Source organism: Ornithorhynchus anatinus, chromosome 17 (assembly GCF_004115215.2).
Source record: "Ornithorhynchus anatinus isolate Pmale09 chromosome 17, mOrnAna1.pri.v4, whole genome shotgun sequence".
Lineage (NCBI taxonomy): Eukaryota > Metazoa > Chordata > Mammalia > Monotremata > Ornithorhynchidae > Ornithorhynchus > Ornithorhynchus anatinus.
The window spans coordinates 40,694,787-40,719,237 of NC_041744.1; the positions used below are offsets into that span (position 1 = coordinate 40,694,787).

Here is a 24,451-nt window from a genome sequence, read left to right on the forward strand (position 1 = left end):
ATTTATTAAGCATTTGCTGTAAGTAGAGAACTGCACTAAGCACTTGAGAAAGTACAACGCATCAAAGTTGTTAGACACATTCCCTGAGTGCTTTAAAGGGTCTGATCCAAGTGCATAGGCAATTCAGAAGGGAGAGGGAGTAGGGGAAATGCAGGTTTGGCTGGGAAAGGGCTCTTGTAGGAGATACAATTTTAGTAATGCTTTGAAGGTGAGGAAGGTGGTTATCTGTCAGATATGAAGGCAAAGGGAGTTCCAGGCCAGAGGGAGGACATGGACAAGGGGCCAGTGGCAAGTCAGACAAGATCAGAGTAAAATGAATAGCTGGAATTAGAAGAGTGAAGTACACCAGCTGGGTTGCAGTAGGAGATCAGCAAGGTAAACAGCCACTCAATGGTACTTACTGTGCTTTGACTGTGTGCAGAGAACTGTACTATGTGCTTAGGAGAATACAATAGAGTAAATGTTTTCTATAGAAAAATAATGTAACACCATAAATAATACCATTACATGATCAAAGCCGTGGCCCACCCAGGTTAGGGACAACAGCTTAGAAGAGCCCTGTGGCAGTTGCCCTTCTAAATTTCTCTCTGGCTGGAAGTCAGTGTTGCTTTTTTGTTTTTCTCATTTATGGAGAGAAATATTGCTGCATTTTATCTGGCCACTGCCTAGATAATTCTTAGAACCAGGGGCTTTAATTTTAGGAATGGCACACGACATCCTAGTTAACAGGGAAGGTGTCAATGTGTCTGCTAACACTGTTGTATTCCATTTTCCCAAGTGCTTAGTGTAGCATTCTGATCATACTAAGTGCTCAGTAAATGCCACTGATTGATTGGTTAACATGTAAAATGAAATTTGTGAGGTTATCAAGTTCGGGTTCTGCTACAAAATGAACAAATTTAGTTGATAATCGTTCATATTTATTGAGTGCTTACTGTGTGCAGAGTGCTTGGTATAGTATAATACAATAATAAACAGACACATTCCCTGCACACAATGAGCTTACAGTCAAGAGGAGGAGACAGACATTATTATGAGTAAATAGAACTATGTATACGTACATAAGTGCTTTGGGGCTGCGGGGGGGGGGGGGGATGAATAAAGGAAAGAGTCAGAGCGATGCAGAAAGGAGTGAGATAACAGGAAAAGAGGGCTTAGTCAAGAAAGACCTATTGGAGGAGATGTGCTTTCAATAAGGCTTTGAAGATGGGGAGAGTAATTATCTGTCAGAGTTGAAAAAGGAGGTTGTTCCATGCCAGTGGCAGGGTGTGGGTGAGAGGATGGATGGCAGTGAGATAGTTTAGATGGAGGTATAGTGAGTAGGTTGGCATTAGAGGAGTGAAGTGTGTGGGTTGAGTAAGAGAGTAGCATAGTGAAGTATGAGGGGCAAGGTTGATTGAGTAGTTTAAAGACCTGATCAAATCCCACATTTGACTTCATCCAGTTCTTGAATCCAGTCCAATCTTCAAGCCAATTCTTGACTTGGCTTGTGGACAAAATTGTTCCCCTTTTTAGTAAGTCCGTTTTGACAGCGATTCCTCTTCCTTTCTGTTCTTATAGCATGATCTTATCTTCCCCTTTCAGAACAGCATGCACTAAATCTCCAAGAGGCCTTCCCAGACTGAGCTCCCCTTTCCCTCTGCTCCCTCTACCGCCCCCCCCCACCTCTCTGCAGCTAAACCCTCTTCTCCCCCCTTTCCCTCTGCTCCTCTCCCTCTCCCGTCCCATACACTCAGCCCTGTACTCGTCCGCTCAACTGTATATATCTTCATTACCTTATTTATTTTGTTAATGAGATGTACCTCACCTTGATTCTATTTATTTGCTATTGTTTTAATGAGATGTTCTTCCCCTCGATTCTATTTATTGCCATTGTTCTTGTCTGTCTGTCTCCCCCGATTAGACTGTAAGCCTGTCAAAGGGCAGAGGCTGTCTCTAAATGTTACCGATTTGTACATTCCAAGTGCTTAGTACAGTGCTCTGCACATAGTAAGTGCTCAATAAATACTGTTGAATGAATGAATAAATGCCACTGTGAGACTCCCTCAGAAACCAGTCACCAATATTTCACCCTCAACCCCTCCTCCTGGTACCATACTCTATTGTGGAAACTTTTACCTTCTCTTTACCTAACTTGGGAGTGTGTTTTGAAGAGGGCAAGGTGTGTGGAGGAAATGTATCAATGATGCAGAGCAAGTGGAAATATTCTTGAAATAATTGCAAGTGGTTTTTTTTAATAGTATGTAGCTCAGAGCAATTTTTGGGGAAAAATATTTTTATTATTTAAAAGGAGCTGCTTTAGTTGCTAACTTTTGGTTTACTTTATTATCCCAAATTCATTAGTTAGCACAGTCTACAAATAAAGAAGCACACCTTTATTCAGGAAATGAATTAACATTTAGAGGCCTTAGTAATACCATTTGGGACAATGACAAAGACCATTTAGAAAATGGTTCCTATTGCTTAGAAAGAAGCAGCTTGGGAAGCAGCTAGACCTTAGTAGAAAGAGCATGGGATTGGGTGCCAGAGGACCTGGGTTCTAATCTCAGCTCTATTATTTGCATGCTGTGTGACCTTGGGCAGGTCACTTAACTTCTCTGTGCCTCAGTTTTCTCAATTGAAAAATGGAGATTCAATAACTGTCCTCCATTCAACTTAGACTGTGAGCCCCATATGGCACAGGGATTGGATTCAGCCTGATTGACTTGTATATATTTCAGCATTTAGAATAATGCTTGACATGTAGTGAGTACCTAACAAACACCATGAAAAAAAAAACCAAAAAAGGAATGAATATACTGTTACTCGCACTGTGATTTGATTTCTCCTAGGGGAATCTCCCCACTTTCTGTTACTGGAATTTTTTTTTTTCTAGAGTCCCTCAGAAAAGACAATCAGCACCAACAACACCAATCAACTCAGTGCTCTATTAAATCTCAATATGGCTTCAGGCCAAATAGCAACTCAGCAGATATGATCTTTGTCATGTAGAAGATAGAGAAAAAGCCCAGAGAACAATGCCAACATCTTTGTATTATAATAATCATTCCTTCATTCATTCATTCAATCATATTTATTCTAAGCACTTAGAAAGTATAATTTGGCAACAGATAGAGAGACAATCCTTACCCAACAATGGGCTTTCAGTCTAGAAGGGGGTGGTATTTGTTAAGAACTTACTGTGTACCAAGCACTATACTAAGTGCTGGGGTAGATAAAGATCTTCAGGTTGGACACAGTCTCTGTCTCACATTGGGCTCACAGTCGAGGTGAATCCATATTTTATAGATGAGGAAACAGAGAATTTACATGACTTGCCCAGAGTCACCCAGCAGCCAAGTTGCTGAGTCAGTATTATAACTCAGGTCCTCTAAATCCCAGGCCTTTACCCTTTGCAGGCCATGCTGCTTCCCTTTATTCTTGTTGTTTTTAAAAAAGTCTGGTCTCTGTCAGTAGTCTAAGCATCTGGAAATTACTAGGCTAATTCAAGTGTCCCAAGAAATTTCATCAAAATACTTAGGTTTCTCCAGGATGGGAGTACTATAAGGGAAGTAGTGTGGCCTAATAGAAAGATCACAGATCTAGAAATCAGAAGACTTGGGTTCTGGTCCTGGTTCCATCACTTGTCTGGTGTGTGGCCTGGGTCAAGTCACTTAACTTCTCTGCGTTTCAGCTTCCTCATCTGCAAAAATTCAATATCTGTTCTCTCTCGTACTTAGACTGAGTCCCATGTGGGACCTGATTTTCTTGTATGTACCCCAGTGCTTAGTACAGAGCTTGACACATTTTAAGTGCTTAATAAATACCATTATTATTATGGCTGATTGAGTTAGAGTCAAAGGAACCCTGCCTCATCCTTCCCCTTAATTGTTTGAGTGAAGGACTGTAAGATTGGTCTGTTCCTGTTCAACCAACATTGACCAGCCTAAGTATGAAATTAATGATCTGAAAGCTGGCACCACAATAAGCTTATGATCTACTGGGAAACTGTTCCAGCTCAAGAGGGTGAAAGAATCACCAACTATTGAGACAGTGGTTCAGGAACTTCCAAATGCAGCTGCCTCGGGTCTAGAGGTTCCGTTCATTCATTCATTCATTCGTATATTTTGAGTGCTTAAGGTGTGTAGAGTACTGTACTAAATGTTTGGGAGAATACAACAATAAACAGACACAATCCCTGCCCACAATGAGCTTACACTCTAGAAGGGGGAAGATAGACACAATACAAATAAATAAATTACAGATATGTATATAAGTTCTATGGGGCTGGGAGGGGGGAAGAGCAAAGGGGGCAAGTCAAGGCAATGTGGAAGAGAGTGGGAGAAGAGAAAAGGGGGTGCTTAGTCTGGGAAAGTCTCTTGGAGGAGATATGTCTTCAAAAAACTTTGAAAGGAGGAAGAGTAACTGTCTGTTGGATGTGAGGAGGGAAGGCATTACAGGCCATAGGCAGGACGTGGATGGCGAGATAGGCAAGATAGAGGCACAATGAGAATTTTAGCATTAGAGGAACAGTGTGTGTGGGCTGGGTTGTAGTAGAAGAATAGTACGGTGAGGTAGGAGGGAGCAAGGTGATGGAATGCTTTAAAGGCAGTGGAGAGGAGCTTTTGTTTAATATGGAGGGAGAGGGGTAACCTTTATGACCTGAAAATGATTCTGAAGAAAACAGACTTAATAAACCAGCCTACACTTGAGGGACCCCATATACAAAGATTTTCACTGGCAACTTGCAACTCAAATCAGTCACAGAATCCTGTTACCTAGAAAAAGCACTGTCCAACAAGGCAGAAAAGCATAAAAAAGAGAAAAAAAGAAAGAGAAAAACATAAAAAAACGGAGTCAGAAATTCCAGCCTGGTCTTCAGAAGACAGCAAGACAGTTTGTGGTAGCAATGGGGCATCAGTTTCTATGCCAACTTGAAAGTCTCCAAAGCTTATAGTGATGTCTGATGCTTTGTAAGTCTGTGAAACATGGGTCTGCTATAAGTGATATTTCTAGTGATTGAAGCAATTTCATCTACGAACCACACTCAACATCAAAAGCAGGAAAAGGTTTCATTCATTCATTCATTCATTCATTCATTCATTCAATAGTATTTATTGAGCACTTACTATGTGCAGAGCACTGTACTAAGCGCTTGGAATGAACAAGTCGGCAACAGATAGAGACAGTCCCTGCCGTTTGACGGGCTTACAGTCCAATCGGGGGAGACGGACAGACAAGAACAATGGCAATAAATAGAGTCAAGGGGAAGAACATCTCGTAAAAACAATGGCAACTAAATAGAATCAAGGCGATGTACATTTCATTAACAAAATAAATAGGGTAATGGAAATATATACAGTTGAGTGGACGAGTACAGAGTGAGGGGATGGGAAGGGAGAGGGGGAGGAGCAGAGGGAAAGGGGGAAAAGAGGGTTTAGCTGCGGAGAGGTGAAGGGGGGGTGGTAGAGGGAGTAGAGGGAGAAGAGGAGCTCAGTCTGGGAAGGCCTCTTGGAGGAGGTGAGTTTTAAGTAGGGTTTTGAAGAGGGGAAGAGAATCAGTTTGGCGGAGGTGAGGAGGGAGGGCGTTCCAGGACCGTGGGAGGACGTGGCCCAGGGGTCGACGGCGGGATAGGCGAGACCGAGGACGGTGAGGAGGTGGGCGGCAGAGGAGCGGAGCGTGCGGGGTGGGTGGTAGAAAGAGAGAAGGGAGGAGAGGTAGGAAGGGGCAAGGTGATGTAGAGCCTTGAAGCCTAGAGTGAGGAGTTTTTGTTTGGAGCAGAGGTTGATAGGCAACCACTGGAGTTGTTTAAGAAGGGGAATGACATGCCCAGATCGTTTCTGCAGGAAGATGAGCCGGGCAGCGGAGTGAAGAATAGACTGGAGCGGGGCGAGAGAGGAGGAAGGGAGGTCAGAGAGAAGGCTGACAGAGTAGTCTAGCCGGGATATAACGAGAGCCCGTAGCAGTAAGGTAGCCGTTTGGGTGGAGAGGAAAGGGCGGATCTTGGAGATATTGTAAAGGTGAAATCGGCAGGTCTTGGTAACGGATAGGATGTGTGGGGTGAACGAGAGAGACGAGTCAAGGATGACACCGAGATTGCGGGCCTGAGAGATGGGAAGGTTACTCATAATGAGGCCCTAAACCAGGCAATCTGCAAGTATCGAAGCCATGCTCCAAGAACCCTTCTCAAATGGGTGGGACAAGTGACGTGAGTGGATGACAGCAGGATACCCAAACAGCTGCTCTCTGGGAAACTGGTTGGAGGCACCTTCTACTCAGAAGAACATAAAAAATATTTTGAAGACCTAGGTAAGCACAGCTTCCAACAAAGCCAGCTTGCAATGGAATATAGGGAGAACACCACAGAAGAAACCTGGTGGGCAGCGTTGGCTTTTGTAGAGTAGAGGCTTCCTGAAAACCAGAATATAAAGAGGCAGAGTTAAAAACAGAGGTAAGACAGATGTTCATTTAATTCAATTAATTCATTCATTCACCCAATCGTATTTACTGAGCGCTTACTGTGTGCAGAGTACTGTACTAAGCACTTGGAAAGTCCAGTTCAGCAACAAATAGAGACAATCCCTACCCAACAATAAGCTCACAGTCTAAAAGGGGGGAGACTACAGCTAAACAAAACAAAGCAAGTAAACAGGGGGCCAGGGTTTTAATCCTGGCTCTGCTACTTGTGTGCTGTGTGACCTTGAGCAAGTCTCTTAACTTCTCTGTGTTTCAGTTTCCATATCTGTAAAATAGAGATGAAATATCCCTCTCTCCCCTTTACACTAGGAGCCCAATATAGGGCAGAGACTGTCTAAATTGATTATCTTACACGTATCTACCCTAGGATGCAATATGGAGTTTGACATTTAACCAGTGCCATAATTATTATTATTTACAGGACCAGATGACCCTCGAATAAAACTGGAGAAATGTGAATCAACTAAGGAGAATTTACATTAGGTGCCAATCACCAACCACAGGGCACTCCAGGACTACCAGAGGAGACCCAATCAGAAGAAAGAGCCAAGAGTTAGCCATCAGGAGAAGGTTTTAAAAGGACATAGCAATGAAGGCAGAAAAATAGATTCTTGAGATTTTTAGCCCTTGTGTTAAAGAACTGAAATGCGGCTCCAGTATTTGGGGACCCTGGGTGTCACTAGTGATGTTGCAAACTCTAGATGATCTGAAACTGCCTAAACCCAGCACTTCTTAAAAGCTAAAAGGATCAGATGAGAAATGTGGGCTCTTCCAGAGTTGAAATGTAGCAAATTAAGGTCTTGCTACCTATCTTATATAGGGAAACTCTATTCTAATTAGGAGTTTCATTTATACCGTTACATGTTAAAAAATTGCCTCTTTATTCTGTGCACATGACATATTAAAGCTAGTTATATTTTAACTAGAAGTGTTTTGTGTTTAAAGCAGTAACAAAATATGCACTCATGGAAAAGACACACTAAAAGAAAATATAAAGAGGAAGGGAAGACTGGCAAAACTCTCAGTCAATCAATCATTCATTCATTCAATAGTATTTATTGAGCACTTACAATGTGCAGAGCACTGTATTAAGTGCTTGGAATGTACAATCAGATTTATTGAATGCTTATTCTGTGCATAGTACTGTATTAAGCAATTGGGAGAGTGTAATATAACTATATAACAGACATTTGATCCTCACAATGAGTAGTAGTTTCTTCAAAAACATTCAGTACATGTCTGCCCACTCTTCAAAAAAACACCAGTAGTTGACCTTCCACCTCCTCATCAGACAAAAACTCACAATATACTTTAACACACTCAATCACCTTGCTCCCTCCTACCTTGCCTCACTTTTCTCCTACTACAACCCAGCCAACACTCTTTACTTCTCTGATGCTAACCTTATTGCAGTGCCTTGATCTCATCTATCTTGCCATGGACCCCTCGCCCACGTTCTGCCTCTGGACTGGAACACCCTCCCTCCTCAAATCAGACAATTACTCTCTCCCACTTCAAAGTCTTATTGAAGGCTTATTTCCTTCAAGAGGCCTTTCCTAACTAAGCCCCACTTTCTTCTTCTTCCTCTCCCTTCCATGTCACCCTGACTTACTCCCTTTGTTCTTTCCCCCTCCCAGCCCCACAGCACTTATGTACATATCTATAATTTATCTATTTATATTAATGTCTGTCTCTCCCACTCTAGACTGTAAGCTCATAGTGGGCAGGTAATGTGTCTGTTTATTGTTGTATTGTACTCTCCTAAGCACTTAGTTCAGTGCTCTGCACACAGTAAGTGCTCAATAAATATGATTGAATGAAAAAATGAATAGAAGTAGTAGCAGTAGAAGAAGTAATAGTAATAATATTTATTAAGCATTTATTATGAGCAAAGCACTAAACAAAGTGTTGGGAAAAGATGCACAGTTGAGAATTAGAGTGCTATTAGAATTCTATTAGAATTATAGAAGCACTAAATAATTAGCCAGAGGTGTGCTGGCTAAACCCTTAAAGATCCATCTGCCTTTTAGGGGTGTTTATAGGCAGAGTCAGGTGTTGGTGGCAGAAAAGGAAGGTAGATCTGGGTTTCACTTCATAGGGAATGTCCCTAAACTGCCCATCCCAGCAAGGAAGAAAACATACTTGGACACAGCGGGCAAACCCAGGTGTTGGAGAATTCTTAACTCAGTTCTCCCTTGGGGTATTCCCAACCCTGAGATGCTCCTGGGAATTCCAAATTGTTACAGATGGGCAGCACAACTCCACCAGCATGTGAGGAGAATGAAAGGTAGCAGGATAACAAAACAAAACAAAACAACTGCTGTAAGGGGAACAATAATCAGGGAATGAAACCAAAGAGGATGGAAGAAATAATTTATGGATTCAGTAAACCAAAGCCTAAGATTTCTTAGCTGAAATCTGGGAATCAATTACCACATTTAGACCAATGTGGTGCACTGCTATAAGGAAAGGAGTAGTTCTGTTGGAGCAAATGGAAAGAGAGAGAGAGAGAAAATCAGGATTGAGTCTCCGGTCAACAATGATGATATCATGATTGAGTTCAGTTCTTGAAATTCAGCTGCCAATTAATAATTGAAATGATGGCATTTGTTAAGCACTCACTATGTGTCATGCATTATTCTAAGTGATGGTTAAATACAAGAAAATCAGATAGGACACAGTCCCTGTCCTATGTGGGGATCACAGTTTGAAAGAAAGGGAGAACTGGTATTCTGTTCACATTTTACATGAGGAAACTAAAGCATAGGGAAGTTAAGTAATTAGAACAAGGTCACACAACAGGTAAGTGGGAGGACTAGAACTTAGGTCTCCTGATTCCCAGCCCCATTCTCTTTCCATTGATTACTTTGTATTTGTCCCAATGCTTGGCACATAAATGAGCACTGAACAAATACACTGACTAATATGTGCAGCAAAGATCACAGCAGGTGCCCCTGTAAGACTACAGCCACAGCACTAGGCTTGCGCTCACTTTGGCTGTAAATCGGTACTGCCTGTAAAGATCCTCCATGCAATTTTCAGTGCACTGCATCTCAGCATGCAGACATGCTTGTGTACCTGTGCCCAAGCGGGAACATGGCTGGCAGGACAGAGACAATGTGAAAGGCATGCCTCAAGCCACTAGCACTATAGTAAGCTCTTTTGTGTGAGTTCTGTGTTCCAAAATCTCAGAACTGAGACTCAATCATGATATCATCATTGTTGACCGGAGGCTCAATCCTGACTCTCCTCTCTCATACACACACACACACACACACACACACACACACACACACTCCTTGACTTTTCACTCTCTTTCACCTCTCACATTCAGTCTGTTGCCAAATCCTGCTGGGTTTTTCTCCTCAGAATTCTCTCTGCAAATGGCCACCTCCCAGGCTCAGGAAGACATCATATCCAAGCTATCTACTTGGTTGTATTGTACTCTCCCAAGTGCTTTGCACATAGTAAGTGCTCAGTTAACACCATTGATATCAAGCCTCCAGCCTCTCCACTCTCCAGTTCACATTTCACTGTGCTGCTTTGATCATTTCTAAAGTGCTATTATGCACAATCTCCCCAGACCTCAAGAGCCTTAACTGTTAGCCAGTGCTCTTTGCATCAAACAGGAAGTGCTGACAACTGGCTTCAAAGCAATCTACCAGCTTTCTGCTTCCTACCTCTCCACTCTCTTCTTCCACTACACCTTAGGTCACACTCAACATTCCTTCCCAGAAAACCTCACTATGCCTCATTCTCAGCTTTCCCACTTCTAATCCCTACTTTATGTTCTTTCTCTTATCTGGAACTCCCTCACTTTTCAAATCCGCCAGTCCACAGCTCTCCCGATTTTCAAACTCTTCAGAAATCACATCTCAGCCAGGAAGCATTCCCCAGTTAATTTTTCTCCTCCCCAAATCTTTCCCTCCCAACTCAGCAGTCATACTTGTATTCATCATTCTTCCTCCTACTGTAAATCATTTTTTGTCTGATTTGCCTCTTGGATTATAAGATCCTTGTGGCCAGGGATTGTGTCTTCTCTCTCCATTGTACTCTCCCAAGTTCATAGTGCAATGTTTTGAATACACTAAGGGTTTGATGAATGTGTTGGATTTGTTTATTGATGGAGTGGAGGAGTGGAGGTTGCAGGGTCAGGAACTCTCATGGGAGCATTCAGGAAAGAATATTATGGCAGCAGTTATGGAAAAAAATTAAATATAAAGGCAAAGAAAGTCACAGTACCAAGCAGACCTGAAGGAGGTGAGGTCGGGGGAAAGACTCTGCATGGAAAGGGGCCTGTGGACTGGAAAGCTTGATGGGAAGCCGTGTGCCTAGGGCAGCAGCATAGACTAGTGGAAAAAGCGTAGGCCTGGGAGTCAGAGGCCAGGGTTCTAATCCTGACTCTGCAACATAACTGCAGTGGGACCCTGGGCAAGTCACTTAACTTCTCTGTGCATCTGTTTCTTCACCTGAAAAATAGGGATTCAATATTTGTTCTCCCTCCCACTTAGACTGTGAACCCCATGTGGGATATGATTATCTTGCATCTACACAGAGCTTAGTATTCATTCATTCATTCATTCATTCATTCATTCAATAGTATTTATTGAGTGCTTACTATATGCAGAGCACCGTACTAAGCGCTTGGAATGTACAAATCGGTAACAGATAGAGACAGTCCCTGCCCTTTGACGGGCTTACAGTCTAATCGGGGGAGACGGACAGACAAGAACAATAGAAAGTTTTTGTCACATAGTAAGCACTTAACACATACCATTATCATTATCATTATTATTATTATTGGAAGGGAGAAGCAATGGAGAGCGGGAACTGTGAAGGGGAGAGCAAAACTGAAAGGGAATGGGCCGGGGAAGACTGGGAAGCTCAGACACAGACATCAAAAAGTCAAGTCTCATTTACAGTCCTGTTGCGATACCTTGCCATCTGCTGGTATCACCTAGGGAGACTATAACTGTGGTACGTGCTAAACACTACACTAAGCACAATATAATCAGACTGGTCACATCCCTGTCCCACACAAGGCTCACAGTCTCAGGGGAAGAGAGAACAAGTATCTTAAACCCATTTTAACAGATGAGGAAACTGAGGCACAGGGAAGTTAAGTGACTTGTCCTAGGTCACAAAGCAGGTAACATTAGAACCCAGGTCTCCAGTTGCTCTTTCCACTAGTCACACTGCTTCTCACCTAACAGTCTACAACTATACTGCAATGTGGAAGCTGAGCTTCATGGGATCTTTCTAACATTTATTTTAACCCTTCTGTTGGCCTCTACTCTTTCTCCCCACTCTTCCTGTACTCTAAAACTTCCACCCACCACCCAGTGAATAGATAAAATATGTACATGAATTCAATTCTATGAGCTACATTCTTGGGTCATTTCTTGGCTGGATCAGTGCAGTACACAGAGCCTTCTGGACCATCTCAGTGCAGCACACAAAGCCTGGGAGACTCGATACAGCTTTGAACTTTCTCTTTTACAGGTCCCAGATTTCAGCATCCTTGTTGGTGCGTGGCCACAGTTCCTCTGGGGATTGCTGCACTTTTGCTACTAGTCACTGTTGTTTATCTGAATGGTGAGTACTTTTTGCGTGGGACACAGCATGGCAGATCTGGTTTAATCTGTTTTCCCCTTCAATCTGGGCTTTTGGTTTTCTGGTCTTTGTACTAAATAACCACAAGATCGTTTAGTGGGGCAAGGAGCAGCGGGATGGGTATAGGAAAGCAAGGCAGACTGGTAAGTCCTGCCCCACCAGAGCCCCAAATCTCTGGGCCACTGCAATGGAGGCTGCAGGTCCCCCCTCTTCCTAGCAGTGCTGGAAGCAGTAGTCTCCATGCTGGAAGGCCCCCCTCCTCTGCTCTCTGCAGAATCCAGTTCTCTAGTTACCACCTGCTGTCTTTCCCAGTGCCATGAAGGCCAGGAGAGCAGCACTTGGGGTAACTCGGGATGAAAAGAAGGTAGGTGCTGCTGGGGAGTTGGGAGGAGGAGAAAAATAAGACAGGAGAAAGGGAAGAAAGATAGAGAGGAAACATGTTTACAAACTCTTTTATATTGTACTCTCCCAAGGCCTTAGTACAGTACTATACACATAATAAATGTTCAATAAATACCACTGATTGGGAGACAGTGAGAGACAGAGAGGGAGACACAAAGAGAAACAAAGACAGAGAAAGTCAGAGAGAGTCAAAGAAATAAAGAGAGAATGAGAGATTGGACTGGCATTTCCTAATGGAAGCCAGGAATGGGCAGCACTATGAAGTTGGGCTGCTATCTGTCATCTGGAGAAATAAAGGGATCAGGCTCTTCCCCAACCCACTAAGTTCAGAGAACTTGGTGTTCTCATGGTGGAAGGAATCTGTGTCACTGACCAGTGGACTCCAGGAAGGCCTGGGGCCTCAGAGACCTGAGCAAAGCCTGAGTGACTCTCCTGTGGGACCAGAGCTTTCACATTCTGACGGGACCTTGAATGCAGCAGGTGAGTCTTGACCTCCAGGTTGGGCTGTTGGGATCCATAAGTGGCAAGGAGGGCTCCCTTGGGATGATGGGTACTGGAGAGTGAGGGAGGGAAGAGGGTCATGGTGAGATCAGGGATGGGGACAAAGGGAGAAGGTGAAGGATGACTCTCTTGAGCAAGCCTGCACACCCCAAGAAAATAGAGGGTAGGATACTGAGTTGCATCTCCTTCTCCTTCTCATTCTCCCCTTCCTCTGGGCCCCATAACTCTCCCTCCATGAACTCAGCTGCCATCACCACTACCAGCAGCAGCAGCAGCAGTAGCAGCCAAAGTAGTTCACTGTTACACTGTGGATTGGCCTTGACATGGTGGTAGCAGGAGCCTGGGCTGAGCTGGCCCCGCTGCCACTGAGGCTCGTGATCTTGGCCTGGGAGAGGATGGAGGAGCCATGGAGGTCCCAAACATGGGAAGGGGTAGTAGCTGAAGTCATAGTCATCCTACGGAGCAGCCTTCTTCTCCACTGACCCACTGTTAAGTTCTGTCCCCTAGTAACCACTCCCCTTGCCCCCCACCACTGGAAACTCCTCCATCCACCTGCCTGCCAATCCCCAAGAGGGAGGATAGACTCCAGTCCCAGTGTAAGGTCCTGTTCTGCAGCCCTAAAGCCTTGTGTTAATCCAGCCCAGAGTCCATCCAGGTCATGCTGTCATTGCACAGGGTAGCCAGCCGCTGGATCCCCAGTCAGGCTGGATACCTGGAATAGGAAACATGTTCCACATCCCTGTGGAGACCTAAATGGTGCCCTGATGTCTGGACATTTTCCAAGCCTGGTCAAAGCCCTAGGATCTACTGTTCCAAGAGTGCTGGGCTGGTGTAGATAAGATCCAAATGCAAGGAATTCAGGGACAGACACACTGGACCTATAATACAGAGAGGGATCACTGACCACATGTTCCAGAGGATAGAGATGACATCCTTTACATTTCATTATTCAGGCTCATTTTCTTTCCTGTTTCATTTGCAGCCTATGGAAAGAATAATTGTAAGCCTGTCAGAGACTCAAAGATTTCCTGTGAAGATGCTTCTGTCAATGAGAGCTCAGCAAAGCTTGCAACCCTGAAGGAGGAGCTGTGCACTGGCCAACAAAGTGGTGAGGAAACAATGAAATGTTCTGAAACGCCTATCCAGAAACCTCAAACAGAAAGAAAACAAGGAAGGCAGACACTCCAGGAGATCTATGTTGAACTGGAGGAAATATCTACATTCTCTTTCTTCTTCAGAAAAAATATTTCATTGGTGAAATCTCAGTTCCAGGATAGCTGCTTCCTTGAAGAGACCAGGGGATGGGGTTGAAGAGGGAGAGTGGAGCAGGGAGGGGTGAGAGGAGGAAGGGGTCCCTGGGAGATGGGAGAGAGGGCATAGACAAAGGCAGCCAGAGGACTGCCGCTGCAGCCCCCGAGATAACCTTGCTCCCTCTAGGCTTGCCAGCTACCAACTCTAAAAAAAAAAATAAGTAAATGGTGGTATTTGTTAAGCTCTTACTATGTGCAAAGCACTGTTCTAAGCACTGGGGGATACAAGGTGATCAGGTTGTCCCACGTGGGGCTCACAGTTTTAATCCCCATTTTACAGATGAGGGAACTGAGGCACAGAGAAGTTAAGTGACTTGCCCACAGTCACACAGCTGACAAGTGGCAGAGCTAGGATTCGAACCCATGATCTCTGACTCCCAATCCCAGGCTGCTGCTTCTCTATTGCACTGTAGTCTCCCAAATGCTTACTACAATGCTTGGCATATGGTAGTCTCAATAAATACCACTGATTGATTGCCTGAAGAGGAATGGATTGGAGAGAAGGGTTCCAAGTCAGACAAACGGGGAATCACTTCCTTTCTAATTTAAATCAGATTTGGTGTCTTCACTAGGTAGATCTGGGTAGTAACCTTCTTAAACCAGCTGTTCTCTTCCCTGGCAGTCTCCTGCAGCTTCTGGGAGGATAGAACTCAGGGAAAAAGGTGTCCCTTCCCCCTTCCCTTTTCCCGCCACTGTCTGCCCCCGCATCCCCCCTCCCACCGGCTCCACCCTGGCCTTCCAAATTTACTGCTTTGGGGCGGGGTGGCCAGAAGGTTCTAGTGTCATTCATCTGGAAGCTCTTTCCCACCAAACAGATATAGAAAAGCATCAGTCACAGCAGAGTCAGCAGTTTGGGTTGGGTGGAGGGAGTCTAGAGGTTGGAGGTCGCCTTGGGGACAGAGGAGAGTCTTGAGGAGAAGCAGGTGTAAGGTGAGGTATCAGGTTAGAAGACTATGGACAAAAGATTTTAATACAGAGTTGGAGGTAGAAGGGATGGCTTCTGTGATGACATCACAGGAAGTGCAGGACCTGGTAATGATGAAGTCCAGTTGGAGAGTGACCAGTATGAGCTGGAGCTGAGCATGATAATATGAGTAAGGGAGCAGTGGTAAATCAAAAGGGCCGCCATCAGGAAGGGTCTGGGGGTCAGTGCAGTGAAATGTAGAAAGGAAGAAGGTGAAAGAGGAAATAAAATGGATCTGAAAATGTAGATGTGACTCCTGCAGGACAGTGGATGGGAACAGCTGGTGAAAAATGGGTGTAGAGATTGATATCAGAATACAGATGACTACATTTCTTGTCCATCTCCACAATGCAAGAACTGAACTCACAGAAAAGTGCCACCATCCCAACCATATGTCCTTGTCCTTCCCCCAGGTGACGTGTGTGAGCTCTGCCCACAGGGGTGGCAGCTAAACAGCAACAGATGTTATTACTTCTCAGGAGAACGTCAGACCTGGGATGATAGTGTCAGAGACTGTGCCAAAAGGAAATCCTGGCTCCTGGTCCTGGAAGACAAGGCTGAATCAGTGAGAACCAGGGAGATCCCAGGGTCCCAAATGGGGAACAAATCTCCCTTGAATTGTCATGTGGAATCCAAAATGAGCCAATTTCTCTGAGTTGTAGTTGCCTCTTTCTGGTATTACACTGAGGAATTCCATCTCTCCAAGGAGGCAGCTTTAGTAGAATCAGATCTAGAGTCACTCTGGTTCAGGCACTCAGCATAACCTGACCAAACTATAGAATTAGTCTTCTCACTGGTTCCCTGGTTCCAGTCTCTGCCCTGCCCAGCACGTATTTCACTCTATTGCTTGAATCACACTTGCAGAGCATCATTCTGTAAAAATCTTTCTTCCTCCTCAAAATCCATCAGGCAGGACTCATCCATTGCATCAAGCAAGATCTCCTGACTCTGTCAACCATTGTTCTCAGTCAACAACATACTGGAGTCCCTGAAAGGGACACCCACCTCAAAATGCACAATTCCCACACCCCAAGAGGTCCAAATTAATGCCATTTACTAGAGAAATGGGCATTGGAAAATGGCCATTCCACAGTGGTTCCTGGCCAATGAATGTCCCCTCCTAATCAGGCTCTAGTGGGGTGGGGTGCATTTTTCCTGAAACCTAATTTTTGTCCCATACAACATAGCACACTTCTCCCTGGTTCTATTTCGAAGAAGGGTGTCCCCATCTCCGACAACACTTCTTGGGTCAGACAGAGTATTTCTGAGGTGTCTGAATAATATCAGGAATTTCTTGGGGGAGATTCTGCCCAGTCCTTACAATAAGTCCTTGCCATTTCAACTGACATAACCTCTGGCTTTGAAAATTCTTCTTATCTGAACACTCAGAGAGGGAAAGGGGTCCTTTTTGTTCTCTCATCTCTTTGTGATTACTGCTTTCTAGCCTTCAAAGACACCACTCCATTTTGCTTTTTTGTGTGTGTGGTTTTGACCCTCTTCTTGAAGATAATCGGAGCATCATGCCCTTGTCCAGTTCTCAGTCTATTTGGCCTTTAAGAGTCTATTTGGCCTTTAAGATAATCTCTTCTTGCTTCCAGTAATTGCTCCGAATGGAAAAATCTGGTCTGTTACTATCCATTTAATCCTTTATCCACAATGGTAATTGCTCCACTCTGTCCTTCTGCTCCATTTATTATTTTCTGCCGAACAATGTTGAGAATCACAAACCTCTTATAGCAGCCCTGCCCATTGGCTTTATGGTAGTCCATCAAGTTTCTCCCACCTACTTATGCAATCTCTTCTTCCACTCCATCCCAACTTGTTTTCTTGTTCCCATTTAGCTAATTTACTCACCATGCCTTGTTCTCATCTCTCTGGCCTCGAAGCTCTTGTTCATGTTCTTTTTCCTGCCTGGCAATCCCTTCCTCTTTGAATTCACCAGACCCACACTTCGATCCATCTTCAAAGTACTTCTGGAAACATACTTTTCTGAGGAGGTTTTCCCAATTCAATTTTCCTTTCCCTAGCTCAAAGCAGAAGTAGTAACTGTAATTATTAAGCCCTGACTGAGTGCAGTGCACTGTACTAAGTCTTGGGAGAGTTTACACAGGTGAGAATTAGACATGTCCTTTGAAATATCATCTCAGAACTCTTGTGTTACCTTTGCTACTCTTTTAGCACTTGCTCATAAATATGCATTTTTATACTTTCTTCCTCCTATATCACAGTTTGCAAAGGTCTTTCTTTCTACATTTCAGCTTCTTGAGATAAGGGATCATAACTAGTAACCTTATTCTATTGTTTTCTCCCAAGCACTTAATACAGCGCTCTGCACACAGTAGGTGATCAAAATATTGAACTTTCACTTAAAGATCAGCAGTGAACAGACAGAAGCCCTGAACTGGGGTAGGGTTGGTGCTGGCTGAGAGACTATTAGGGCGCAGCCTGTTTCCCTTGACACCACAGGAATTGGTCTCTAAGATGAAGCCGAGAGATGAATATTTCTGGATCGGATACAAGTATAACATCACCCAGAAAAATTGGACGTGCTTGGACAACACTGGATTCTCCGGTTACAGGTGGGCCCTGCTACAGATCTGAGATGTTGCAATCAATTGATGAATCAATCATTTTTACTGAGCACTTACTATCTGCAGAATACTGTACTAAGCACTTGCGAGAGTACAATTTAATAGAGTTGGTAGACACGTTCCCTGCCCACAGTGAGCTTACAGTTTAGAGGGGGATGCAGACATTCATATAAGTAAATAAATTACAGTTATGTACATAAACGTTGTGGGGGTGAGGGAGGAGTGAATAAAGGGTACAAATCCAAGCGCAAAGGTGACACAGAAGGGAGTGAGAGAAGAGGAAATGAAGGCATAGTCGGAGAAGGCCTGTAGGAGGAGATGTGCTTATAGTAAAGCTTTGAAGGTGGAGAGAGCGGAGAGAGACTGTCAGATATGAAGAGTTCCAGAGCAGAGGCAGGAAGTGGGTGAAAGGTCAGTGGCTAGTTAGACAAGATCAAGGTACGGTGAGTAAATTGGCATTAAGGAGCTAAGTATGCAGGCTGGGTTGCAGTAGGTGAAAAGGGAGGTGAAGTAGGAGAGGGCAAGGTATATATATTTTCATTTCCCTATTTATTTTGTTAATGAAATGTACATCGCCTTGATTCTATTTAGTTGCCATTGTTTTTACGAGACGTTTTTCCCCTTGACTCTATTTATTGCCATTGTTCTTGTCTGTCTGTCTCCCCCGATTAGACTGTAAGCCCGTCAAACGGCAGGGACTGTCTCTATCTGTTGCCGACTTGTTCATTCCAAGCGCTTAGTACAGTGCTCTGCACATAGTAAGCACTCAATAAATACTATTGAATGAAAGGTGACTGAATCCTAAATCATTAAATCCTGTCGGTCCCACCTTTACAACATAGCTAAAATCTGCTCTTTCCCCTCCATCCAAACTGCTACCTTGTTAATGCAATCACTCATCCTATCCCACCTCGATTACTGCGTCAACCTCCTTGCTGATTTCCCAGCCTCTTGTCTCTCCCCACTCCAGTCCATACCTCACTCTGCTGCCTGGATCATTTCTCCACGAAAACGTTCAGGACATGTCACCCCACTCTTCAAAAATTTGCAGTGGTTGCCCAACCACCTCCTAATCAAACAAAAATTCCTCACCATTGGCTTTAAAGCACTCTACCACCTTGCCCACTCCTACTTCACCTTGCTTCTCTCCTTCTACAACCCAACCCACACACTCTACTCCTCTAGTGCTAACTTTCACACTGTGCCTGTCTCACTGCCGCCGCCTAGCCAAAGTCCCACTTCTGGCCTGAAACACCCTCCTTCCTCAAATCCAACAGTCCCTCTCCCTCTGCACATCTCCTTCACAAGGCCGTCCCAGGCTAAGCCCCACTTTTCCTCATCTCCCACTCCCTTCTGCGTCCCCCTGATTCGGTCCCTTTGCCCCCCCTGCCCCAGCCCCAAATCACTTATGTACATATCTGTAATTTTGTTTGTTTGTTTTGATGTCTATCTCCCCAGGGAATGTGACTGTTTATTGTTGTATTGTACTCGGCACCCGAATGCTCAGTATGGTGCTCTGCACACAGTAAGCTCTCAAAGACAAGTGAGTGAAAGAATGAACGAATGAAAGTGCTTTAAAGCCTATGGTAAGGAGTTTTTGTTTGAAAGGGAGATGGGTTAGACAATGCCTGGCGGTTCATGAGGAGTGGGTAAATATGGACAGAACATTTTTGTAGGAAAATGATCTGGGCAGCAGAGTAAAATATGGACTTCCCACCCTGTACACTCTGCGCTTCTGCCACTCACCTCCTCAGAGTTCCCCATTCACGCCTATCCCACCATTGACCCCTGGCCCACGTCTTACAGCTGTCCTGGAATGCCCTCCCTCCTCATATCCACCAAACTAACTCTCTTCCCCTCTTCAAAGCCCTACTGAGAGCTCACCTCCTCCAGGAGGCCTTTGCAGACTGAGCCTACCTTTCCCTCTGCACCTCCTCCTCTCCCCATTCCCCCTTCTTCTGCCCTCTGCTCTTCCCCCTTCTCCTCCCCTCAGCACTGTGCATATTTGTAGATATTATTTATTCCTCTATTTATTTTGTTAACAATGTGTATATATCTATGATTCTATTTATTTTGATGATGTCTGTGCCAGACTACTTGTTTTGTTTTGTTCTGTTTTACTTTGCTGTCTGTGTCCCCCATTTAGACTGTGAGCCCGGTAAGCGCTCAATAAATACTATTGAATGAATGAATGGGCTGGACTGGGGAGAGACAGGAGGCAGGGAGGTCAGCAAGGAGGCTGATGCAGTAACCCCTGAGCTCAGCAATTCAGGATGCACGGCCATGGGGACTTTCACAGCGACACCTTCAAAATCCATTTCCCTTTAAACAACCAAGTCAATTTCCATCTGCCCTATTGCCCCCACATCAGCCTGTCTCTGGGAGGGGTGAAGGAAGGAGGAAGTCTCAGAGAGAGGCTAACTGGCCTGAGCCTGAACTAAGAATGTGGGAACAGATATGCTGGGCTGGGTGTGGGCCATGGGGGTGGGGGGGCTTCAAAATCCCTCCTAGTAATATACTGTGCTAAGTTACAGCCTGACTGTGTTTCTCAGACACATTCATGCTCTCCCCACTCTGCATTTTCTCTTTCTCTCCTCTTCTTAGCACTTTCATCATTACGGCTCAGCATCACAGCAAGTCTAATAGGCCAAGAATATAAATACATTCATGAGGAATTTGAACTAGACTATAAGTGGAAATTTAAAGATGTTAGGAGATCTCTCCCTAACAATGATGGCAAATATCCAGAAGGGAAACAATCTCCCATTTTCTCCAACTATTCAGTTGCCATAGTTGGAGTCAGAATCCTGGGATGGTTGGAGCATTGGTTGACTCAGGAATATGATTTTTTATGTCCTTAAATCTGTATCATTTGAAGACTCAATCTAAATAACTGAGAAAAATGGGATGAAGCTAAAGGATGGGATTAAAGTCAAGGAACAAATGTGTGGGAGTGTGGAAGTGCTATTCCCTGCTGACAGGGCTGACTTCTCTGAGAGAGAATCCGAGGCAAAAGGATAAAAAGTGAAGGGAACTGCAAGACAGTATTCGAGGAGGGGAGCTGGAAGGGGGGTGGGGGCGGTGCGCGGGAGTGGTGGGGATGGTGGTTTGTTAAAGTTTGCATGACCCAAGAAGATCCATCTGGCTGGGGTCATCTACTTCAGCCTCTTTTAGGATTGGCCATACAAGACTATCTCCAGGTTCTCCTGTTTTTATGGCTAAGGCAGGAAATATTATAGGGCTATACACAAGTGTATCCTAGGCTTGTTCCCTTAATTTGCTGCCCCGGCTCCCCCACCCATGGATACCAAGGGAAGCATCCAGGGTCTAGCTAGCCAGTCCTAACTCCCTGGGCCAGTCAACTTACACACCCCTCAGCCCTCCTGTGTTGATCTTTTCACTTCCTACTTATTGGTCCCCAGGACAGGGATCTCTCCAGAATTCTAGTGAGTTGCCCAAGCATAGAATATTCAAGCACCAATGGCTATAAACAGAGAACCAATAATTTAATTAAGATTTATGCAGCAGATCTTAAACCAGGCTGGAGGCTGATTTTAGCACTCATCCATCACAAACCCACAAAGCCAGTATACTTCCCTGTAAATAGCTCATCTGTGGGTTCCTAGTTCACAGGGCTTCCTGAGTGGATCAGGGAGGGGTAAATCAGGGCCGGTTTCTTTTCCATGCCTCTTTGTCAAATATAGCCAAATATAGTCAGGAAACAAGATCACAAAAAAGAAAAGTAGGAAGAAGAAATAAGCCATGGAGGGGGCATATTTAGGGACACTTGGAGGCCCCCAATAGAGACACAAGGAAATGGGGGAAGAAATTTTAGAGCCTTTGGGAATTGGAGTTAGGATAGGGTCAATCACCCAATATTTATTGAGAGTTTACTGAATGCAGAGAACTGTGCTAAATGCTTGGGAAAGTACAAAACAATTGAGGTGACAGATACATTTGCTGCCCACAAAGAATTTACAGTCTAGAGAGTGAGACAGACATTAAAATAAATTTAAGATTTATTAAAATAAATTACAGTACATAAATGGGGCTAAGGGTGGGGTGAATATCAAATTTCAAATATCAAGGGATACAGATTCAAGGACGGAGGTGGGGCATGGTGGGAGAGATATGCCCATGGCGTCCCCATGCGTTGGACAAGACTCGACAGCATAAGACAACAGCAACAGCATATCCAAGTGCATAGGCAACACAAAAGGGAGAGGGAGTAGGAGAAATGAGGACCTAGTCAGGGAAAGCCTCTTGGAGGATATGTAATTTTCACAAGTGCTTAGTACAGTGCTCTGCACATAGTAAGTGCTCAATAAATTCTATGGAATGAATAAGGCTTTGAAGGTGGGGAGTGGTGGTGGTGGTCTGACAAATGAAGAGGGAGGAATTCCAGGCTAGAGGCAGGATGTGGGCAAGGGGTTGGTGGCAAAATAGATGAGATAGAGTGAGTAGGTTGGTGTTAGAGGAGTGAAGTTTGTGGGCTGAGTTTTAGTAGAAAATCAGCAAGGTAAGATAAGAAGAGTTGAGGTGATGGAGTGCTTTAAAGTCAATGGTACAAAATGGTACTAATCGTACTAAAGTCCCCTCTAGACTGTAAGCCAGCTGTGGGCAGGGAATGTGACTTTTTATTGTTGTACTGTATTCTCCCAAGCGCTTAATAGAGTGCTCTGCACTCCGTAAGTGTCCAATAAATACGATTGAATGAATGAATGGTAAGACGTTTCTGTTTAATGCAAAGATGAATGGACAACCACCGGAGGTTCTTGAGGAGTAGGGAAATGCTGACTGTGAATGTTTTTTTCATCGCTAGGTGGAGATGTCATGAAAGAATGGAATGACTGTGTAACTTTGGCTGAAGTAAAGTCAGCTATGCTATAGTCGAAGTTCATTTCCCTTTCCAGGTTTGACTGAGAGGCCCCTGGGATCTTCCAGGTCCCATCTCTCTCTTTCTCCCACATAGAGGATCCAAGGGAGGTCTGGTCCCACAAGGGAGGTCTGGTCCCACCCCAGTCAAGGCACGATAAACCCTGCCCCCCACCCCCAGTTTACCCAGTCTAGTGAGAACTTAATTACTTATCCCTCACCCTTTCAGGATAACCGTGAAAAAACACCTTAATGGAAACGACTGTGCCTGTTTGAAGACAAAGGATGCATTTGCTTCTGAAGGATGTCTACGTCACCAGCACTGGATCTGTAAAAGAAATGTGACTGTGCTGGAGCTCTGAGATTCTGAGGAAACGTTAGCAGCATCTTTTGAAGAGGGTATTTCTCTCAAGGGGAGGGTGGGAGACCCTTTCATTCTCTTCTTCCTCTTCTTCCTCTTCTTTGTAAATTATTTTGTGTCCATCTCCCCCCGACTAGACTGTAAACTCTTAAGGGTAAAAGTTATTTCTTCAAAGCCTATTTTACCCTTCCATTTATTCATTCATTCATCCAATCATATTTATTGAGCACTTACTGAGTGCAGAGCACTGTACTAAGCACTTGGAATGTACAATTTGGCAACAGATAGAGACAATCACTGCCCAACAATGGGCTCACAATCCAATTACTTAGGGTTCTGAGGGTTCTGAGCACAGTAAGTGTGTTAGATTCTGAGAGGCTAGAAGGCAGTGATCACATCTACTTCCTCTACTGTACTCTTTCAAGCTCTTACTACAATGCTTTGCCCACAGTAGACTGTAAGTTCCTAGGGGGCAGGGATAGTGTCTACTAACTCTATTGTTCTCTCCCAGAGTACAGTTCTCTGCACACAGTAAGTGCTCAATAACTTCCTCGACTCATTGAGTGATGTGTACCATGAATATTATTAATTGATTGTCCTCACCTGACATGTGACCACAACATCACTAAAATCCATCCTTTCCTCTCCATCCAAACTGCTACCATGTTAATCCAAGCACCTATCATATCCTACCTTGATTACTCCTTCCTGACCATCCTGTTTCCTGACTCTCCCCACTCCAGTCCATACTTCACTCTGCTGCCCAGATCATTTTTCTAAAAAAGTGTTCAATCCATGTCTCCTCATTTCTTCAGAACTCCGTTAGTGGCCCATCCACCTCCACAACAAACAGAAACTCCTTACCTTTGACTTTAAAGGACTCAATCACCTTGACCCTTCCCACCTTACCTCTCTGATTTCCTAACACTCTTCAGCTTGCACTCTTCGCTTCTCAAATGCCAATCTAACTCACTGTATCTCGTTCTCTCTCATCTCAGTATCAAATTTAGTGACTGCTTTGTTTTGTTATCATGAGAAAACGGAGGCCTAAAATAGTTAAGACATTTGCTCCTTGATTCTCTCTCACTATGGCCCAGGTAACAATCACGCTACCACACCCACCTACAACACTTTCCCATTTAGTGCAGTACTCGGCATTCAGTAAGTGCTCATTAAATACCAATGATTTACTAATTGATCTGAGTGACTATAAATTTTTCAGCAGGCAGCAGGAGAGAATTGAAGGTAGGGTGGTGGAATAAAGGTGCGGCAGTGTTCTTTCAGGGGTATTCCCCAGATAGCTTCATGCCCCAGAGTTGGACAAATTAAGGTCAGGCATGAATGTAGATGGTCAGATAGTCAGAAAAATGAACAGATT

The 24,451-nt window shown here is 44.3% G+C and overlaps 1 protein-coding gene across 2 annotated transcripts in view; it reads left to right on the forward strand.

Moving 5' to 3' along the window:
• LOC114817725 (killer cell lectin-like receptor subfamily B member 1B allele B) overlaps positions 1-23,247 on the forward strand; it is a 122,879-nt gene extending 99,632 nt beyond the window's left edge. The window contains exons 2-6 of one of the 2 annotated variants that reach the window (XM_039914587.1): positions 11,959-12,051; positions 13,955-14,080; positions 15,660-15,811; positions 17,713-17,825; positions 22,942-23,247. In XM_039914587.1, the coding sequence (XP_039770521.1) occupies positions 11,959-12,051; positions 13,955-14,080; positions 15,660-15,811; positions 17,713-17,825; positions 22,942-23,074 (617 nt within the window). In that variant the 3' untranslated portion in view covers positions 23,075-23,247. Of the gene's footprint in view, positions 1-11,958; positions 12,052-13,954; positions 14,081-15,659; positions 15,812-17,712; positions 17,826-22,941 lie in introns of those variants that run through there. The other variant, XR_005661009.1, reaches the window with a different exon arrangement.
• Positions 23,248-24,451: the final 1,204 nt, after the last annotated feature.